The sequence below is a fragment of the Carassius gibelio genome, chromosome A12, assembly GCF_023724105.1.
Source record: "Carassius gibelio isolate Cgi1373 ecotype wild population from Czech Republic chromosome A12, carGib1.2-hapl.c, whole genome shotgun sequence".
NCBI lineage: Eukaryota > Metazoa > Chordata > Actinopteri > Cypriniformes > Cyprinidae > Carassius > Carassius gibelio.
In genome coordinates, this window is record NC_068382.1 from 5,560,878 (window position 1) to 5,567,964 (window position 7,087).

The window sequence follows — 7,087 nt, forward strand, 5'->3', positions numbered from 1 at the left end:
AGCTTCAAAAAGCTGGTCAGCAGAAGGAAGCATGAAGTGCTCCAAAATTTCTTGGTAATCGTGTGCAGTGACTTTGGTTTTCAAAAAACACAATGGACCAGCACCAGCAGATGACCTTGCACCCCAAATCACCACGGACTGTGGAAACTTAACACTGGACTTCGAGCAACTTGGGCTATGAGCTTCTCCACCATTCCTCCAGACTCTAGGACCTTGGTTTCCAAATGCAATACAAAACTTGCTCTGAAAAGAGGATTTTGGACCACTGGGCTACAGTCCAGTTCTCCTCCTCCTTAGCCCAGGTAAGACGCCTCTGACGTTGTCTGTGGTTCAGGAGTGGCTTAACAAGAGGAATACAACAACTGTAGCCAAATTCCTTGACACGTCTGTTTGTGGTGGCTCTTGATGCCTTGACCCCAGGCTCAGTCCATTCCCTGTAAAGTTAACTCAAATTTTTTGAATCGATTTCGCTTGACAATCCTCATAAGGCTGCATTTCTCTCGGTTGGTCTTCTTTTTCCACACTTTTGCTTCCACTCAACTTTCTGTCAACATGCTTGGATACAGCACTCTGTGTACAGCCAGCTTCTTTGGCAATGAATGTTTGTGGCTTATCCTCCTTGTGAAGGGTATCGATGATTGTCTTCTGGACAACTGTCAGATCAGCAGTCTTTCCCATGTTTGTGTAGCCTAGTGAACCAAACTGAAAGACAATTTTGAAGACTCAGGAAAACTTTGCAGGTGTTTTGAGTTGATTAGCAGAGTGGCATGTTACCATATTCTAATTTGTTGAGATAGTGAATTGGTGGGTTTTTGTTAAATGTGAGCCAAAACCATCAAAATTAAAAGAACCAAAGGCTAAAACTACTTCAGTCTGTGAGCACTGCATTTATTTAATATCCGAGTTCCACAATTTGAAATAAATTTACTTTTTTACGACATTCTAATTTATAGAGAAGCACCTGTATGTCAAAGTCATTCAAAACCCATTTGTGAGTGTATAATCCAGTGTTGTTGTATGCACTTTAGGTCCATGTGTGGAGCAGAAGGAAAGAAATGGCTCAACGGTTTGTTAATGATCTCCAAGGCCCTGTAACAGTTTGTTCTTCAGTGAAAGAGGCGGTGATAGGAGTTGATGTAATAGTGTCTGCCACAGGTGCAAGTCAGCCCATACTCTTTAGAGAGTGGGTCAAACCAGATGCACACAGCAGGTTAGCTGGTCCACAGATTTCCAACAGAGATATTTTGTGAGGTATTAAACCAATAAGGTACAAGAGGCCATGTTATATTTAGAATATGGTCTTGACAAAAAAAAAATGTTTAGACAAAGTTACGTGAGCATCATATCAGAGATATTTTGCAGGCCGGAATGATCCATAATTGTCAATAGAATAGCAATGAACAAAGCACAGCTTCGATAGAAGACTCTTTCAAAGCAAGCTGCTTACTGTTGGTCAGTGCAGCAAATTTGCATGACCAACTTGAACAAGTCCACATCATAGTTCCTACATTGTGTATTTATCTGTCCTGGTGCACTAGTTTGTAACAGCGGTGGACACTTGTCGGCCAGACTGATGGGAGCTGGATGATGTTTTGATGAAAGCTGTGGTGTACTTGGATCATTCTGTCTGGACTATCTATTACTGTCCATCAATAAAATATAACGGATTTTAAAACATGTTAGTTACTTTAGACATTTGGCTCAGTCATACATATATGTCCAAATGTTTTCCTAAAAATGTATGTATGTATCATTATGTGCCCAGGATGAAGTTTTCACAGAGCTCTGAGAAGTTATAAATGGATCTTTTCCTGCTCAGCGTGAGAAGAATGTGGTACTCAAGTCACTGGGTAACTTGTTTTTCCGCAGATGTACTGGAGAAAAATAAATAAAAAAACACATTCTCACCACTGATAGAAAGTAGAAGCTGAACGTGCCTTAAATATCTTGATCTTTGCATTTCAGTCCTCTCAAGAGACAAAAAGGAAGTATTTATATATAGCTTTTATTATAAAGCTTACACAACCCCTGATGATCTTCAGGCAGTTCTAATTCAAATGTGGGAATGTCATGTCAGAGTTTGTTCCGAGGGAGCTGTGTGTTATTATTTCCCAATGTTTTCTTAGAAAGCACTAATAAGTCCTCGAACGGCATCATTGCCCTGATCAATGATTATGAGAACAAACTGCTCTCATGCTTTACACACCTGTAAAAAAAATAATTAGTCTGCAAAAAAATAGCCATACTAATTGCAATTATCACTTTTTTGTTTTACACATTTTGTAAGATCATTAATAGAGTGCTGCAGAGATGACAATTTTGTTGGCTAAAAGCCGAAAACGAGTTTAGCACTTCGCATAAATGAAAACAAAAGACAAAGACAAACATTTTTATATTTGGTTTCTATTTTCAGACACAAAGGTTAATACATTGTAGCTTTAGTGGAGACAATAAAAGCATGAATAAAGCATTTTAAATGTTTTAAAAAAATGAGAGAACTGTCAAGATGATAAAATTAAAACATTCCATGTTTCCTGTGAGTATTAGAAGCTTAATACTTAATGTCTGTAACCCTAACAACGAACGGTTTATATTTGTTGAATTCAAGAATCCACTACATTTAGCAAAGTGTTCATGGTAATCTTTTGAGAAGACAAACCCCATGCCATAGTGTTGAGGTGTCTAGAAACTTCCAGCATACTCTGCTTTCTGACAAAACTCTGGTCTGTTACTAGGCACTGGTAGATCTGTAGTCGAAATACAATACTGGGACTGTAAAATGGATAAAACACACTGCCAGCCTTTTCAGACAGACTGATTAAAATACAGAGAGAGATTAAACAAGAGATCTGCCCTTCTGAAGATTTAGAAACAGTAGTGAATATATGCGATATGCTGACAAAACAAAGCTGTTATATGCATTTTAACTAGCTCCGTTTCTCATACAGTTAAACAAAATAAACTCTCTAGCATGGAAACCGTAACACACGATCCAAAAATAATAAAGTGTTTTCTTCAGCTGTCCTCTAGTAAAATAGTTCCTTCAGTATTACTGCAATCTCTGTCTCTTACAAGTACACGATTAACCCCTACCCCCCAAAAAAATCTTTAGGAAACAATGAGATTGTTAGTGTGAGCAAACTGAAATGCATAACTTGTAGGTTTAAAATTTGGCAATAATTCATCTTCTACAAAAACACAGATTGTAAACAAAATATATACGCTCACAAAGATGGAGAAATAGTGATTAGTTCATCGAAATGAGGGAGAAATAAGATCATTAGAAGGCAGCTGGAATTTCTTAGTGTGGGGAAGGAAAACAACTATGGATGCCACTCTCGAAAGCAAATTATCTGGCATCTTAACAGCTAGTTAGTGGCGGAAATCTAATTACAATGCAAGAGGGAGAAATATCTGAATGCATACACTGTGCAGACTCTTTCTTCTTCTCCAACACACATTTCCCAACATCCCCGCCTCCATTGTTCTCCTCTCAGGTGAGCTCAGATTGCAGCTGGGGCTGTGAGTACAGTCAGTTCAGAGGAGGAGACACCTCCTCCTTCGCTTCTTGACCGGAGGCGGACACAGGACCGCACGGATGGCTTCATCAAACACCGTCTTAAGGCCACGCTGTGTTAAGGCTGAGCATTCCAGGTACTTCACAGCTCCTGTAATGAACAAAAGAGTACTTAAAGTGAAGATTTTAAGCCTGATTTGCACCACTGAATGATCGATCTGAAGTTTGCCGCAAACAATATTTTGTCCAGAAAATCCTCTATTGTGTTGTGTCATTATTTAACTGCTCCCGATCAAGACAGAGCGTTCCCAAACTCAAATCAGGAATATTAAACATGCTTTCTTACTCAAACAGATCGCTCGGCTTCAGAAGGCCTTTAATTAACCCCTTGGAAGCTGTGTGGCGCACTTTTTAAGAGGTACTGATGGACTTTTTTTGGTCTTCAAAATCTCAACTCCCACTTACTGGCATCATAAAGCTCGACAGAGTCAGAACATGTTTTAATATAACTTCACTTGTATTTGTCTGAAACAAGAAAGTTATATACACCTAGGATGGCTTGAGGGGAGTAAATCACGGGTTATTTTTTATTTTTTGCTGAACTATCCCTTTAAGAATTAATTAGTTTGTTCATCAAAATTAAAATAGATTAAAATTGATACCATCAATCCACCCCCAACATACACACGCGTGTAAAAGCAATAATAAAATGCATTTAAATGCCAGTTTATTAAAACTGAAGTGCTGACCTATTTCTTTGGCCATAGCGAGGCCTTGAGGGTAGGTGATGGGTGTGAGTTTCTTCTCTTTCAACTTTTCAATAGTGTCCTTGTCGTCTCTCAGGTCAAGCTTAGTCCCAACGAGGATTATCGGAGTGTTGGGACAATGATGTCTGACCTCTGGATACCACTGTTAAAGAAAATGAAACAAATGTTGAGCTTCCATTAAATGCAAAGTCATTCTATACAGAGAGAAAACTGGCCCCCTGTGCACAGTATACATACTCCATACTCATACTAATAACATACTACTGTGCCATTTCCAAACCGAACCTATATTTTGCCTGTGGATAAACACCACAACCTCCCGTTCCCAGCTGAAACTAATGGCAAATGCCACTTGATCCTTTGAAATAGATGTCACTGGACATTTTGCAGACACAGAAGATTAAAAAGAACTAGTCTGCATCCTTACAGCAGCATGAACATGCTATTTTCGGGCTCTGAAACCACATTTGCTCAATCACTCAAGCCAGACAGACTATTCTTACAGCCTCTTCCTCTTTCCCATTCACTAAATTCATTTTGAAAGTCGCCCACGTCGATTTAAATCACAAAATCTCTGAGTGCTTGCTTACCTTCGCACGGACGTTCTCAAACGAGGCTGGACTCACAAGAGAGAAACAGATCAAGAACACATCCTATATGAAAAAACAAAACAAACAAAAAAAAAACAAATCAGACAAAACCCTCCCTTCATGCTAACTTTCAACACACAGCATTGACTAGACGGTTGCATGAATGAACTGTAAATTGACTCCACTTGTTTCCCAAGTGAAACAGAGCAACAAAAACACAGTGAGGTTTGTGTCTGAATGACAATGGCTAACAATTGAGCTATTCACTCTCTCAGCCTTAGCACGAGAGAAAACGACAACACAGAGCTGCCATTAAGGCTCAGAGCAACATAAGAAATCACTTTAGCCTACCAGGCATCAGGACATGCACAGTTTTTAGTGTTTATTACATTTCCATAACAGTAAGTCAAACTACTTTCAAGATCCTTGCTGGTCAAAACTCTCTCAAATGTTATCCATATGCAATAAATAATGGCTCCACTGATAAAACCTCAAATAAACATCTAATTATATTAAAATCTCTAATCTATATGGAGAGAGATACATACGTCAGTTTGTATTATGATTATTATTTATTATGATTGTACCGTCTGAGGGTAGGAAAGCGGTCGAAGCCGGTCGTAATCCTCCTGTCCGGCTGTATCCCACAGTCCCAGGTTCACCGGCTTTCCATCAACCATCACATTAGCAGAATAATTATCAAACCTAAATAAAACAAAAATTCAGGGATTAAATTATGCAAATAGATAAAGCCACAGACTTGTACCAGTATGAATATTCTTAAAAGGTACATCTCAAAATTACGAAGGCTGCGATTCAGATTGTGACTGTATGTGTAAAAATAAATGCTTATATATATAAATCTTTAGCTGAACTGTCCCTTTAAGAAACTCAGGGTCAGAGTCAGGTCTGCTTACACAGTAGGGATGTACTCCCCGGGAAAAGCATTGGTGGTGTAGCTGATCAGAAGGCATGTTTTTCCCACAGCCCTAGGGGAAAAAAATAAATAAAATCAAATCATTCATATAATACATCCAGTGGTAGAAATGACCATGTCTTATATAACGCAAACTGATGTCATCTCCTATAACTGCCTTTCCAACAAAACAGTTATACATTTCAGAGATACAAAAGAAGCAGAGCAAATACTTGTCTTAAACAAAACATTGTTTGAACATCATAAACAGCCGGTGTTATTCATATGAATCATAAAAGTGACTTTGGATGACTTGTCCATTAATCACTGCAGTATTTCATGACGTAACAGATCAAATAAACTCAGGGAAGGGTAACGTTAAACGTTTTTCAACACGGAAAACACTTAAGATACACAAAAAGCAGTTATAAGATATTTTCGGTGGAAAACACAGATTTAATGTGTAATGTGTGTGAAACAATCACTTTTAAACCATCTGTGAGCTATAAAGACCGCGCAAAAGCTCCCAAAATGAAGGTTCACAAATTATTTAAACACTATAAAACAAATTTAAGAAACGTCCCAGACGTGGAAAACTTTATCCCACGATAAATGCTGAAAATGAGGGTAAACTCACCCGTCCCCGACCACCACACACTTTATGGCCTGCATCTGTGTTCACTTAGCACGCTACCCCGTTAGCTTTCTCTGTGAATGAATCGATAAAAGCTGCTCTGACCGGGATAACGCTAACCCGCTCTCAGATCCTACACGCACGAGACAAGAGCGGAGTCGATGGAAGTGGAGAGGGAACACGAGATTTCGCTCAAACTCGACGGAGTAAAGTTAACTGGCCGACAGCATTCCAGCGCATTTGCTGCTGTAGTTCCAGTAAAACAAACAGCCACCACCCAAAAAAAAAATCTCAGATCCCGGTCTGCACTCACACACACACATATATCCCGTCCCGTCCCAACCACTAATCACACTCTCTGCTGCCTCCTGCAGGACTGGAGCACATCTACGTCTCTAAACCCGATTGTGATTTCTAACATTAATGTTATGATGAAAACTTTCATGTGACTATCAGATATTTCATATTTTAAAAAGGAGTGAATTAAAACAGAACAATGTCTAGGTGTCAAGTTTGCATAGCATATGAGTTTTGTATCATATTTGATACATCAGGCTTTTATAGCTCATATAGGCTAGTAAGAATATGGGGCCAACACTTCAGGAGAAAAAACATTTTTTTAATTCAGGCCCAAAAATATAAAGAAAAACAGCCAATTTGGTG

The 7,087-nt window shown here is 38.9% G+C and overlaps 1 protein-coding gene across 1 annotated transcript; it reads right to left on the reverse strand.

Annotated features, from left to right (window-relative positions):
* Positions 1-2,382: 2,382 nt before the first annotated feature.
* LOC128024968 (ras-related C3 botulinum toxin substrate 1) lies at positions 2,383-6,811 on the reverse strand. The gene is made up of 6 exons (XM_052610878.1): positions 6,428-6,811; positions 5,792-5,863; positions 5,462-5,579; positions 4,875-4,937; positions 4,267-4,426; positions 2,383-3,668 (listed from the first exon to the last, which is right to left on the reverse strand). The coding sequence occupies exons 1-6, from the start codon at positions 6,460-6,462 to the stop codon at positions 3,538-3,540; spliced, it is 579 nt and encodes a 192-aa protein (XP_052466838.1). The 5' UTR covers positions 6,463-6,811; the 3' UTR covers positions 2,383-3,537.
* Positions 6,812-7,087: the final 276 nt, after the last annotated feature.

Bases quoted from the DNA above. Each gene is read 5' to 3' on its own strand.
- LOC128024968 (XM_052610878.1), bottom strand. From the start codon at position 6,462: ATGCAGGCCATAAAGTGTGTGGTGGTCGGGGACGG. The intron at 4,938-5,461 runs GTACAATCATAA...TTTTTCATATAG, and splicing joins CGCTTTCCTACCCTCAGACG to GATGTGTTCTTGATCTGTTT. The intron at 3,669-4,266 runs GTCAGCACTTCA...TGTTCATTACAG, and splicing joins CGCTATGGCCAAAGAAATAG to GAGCTGTGAAGTACCTGGAA.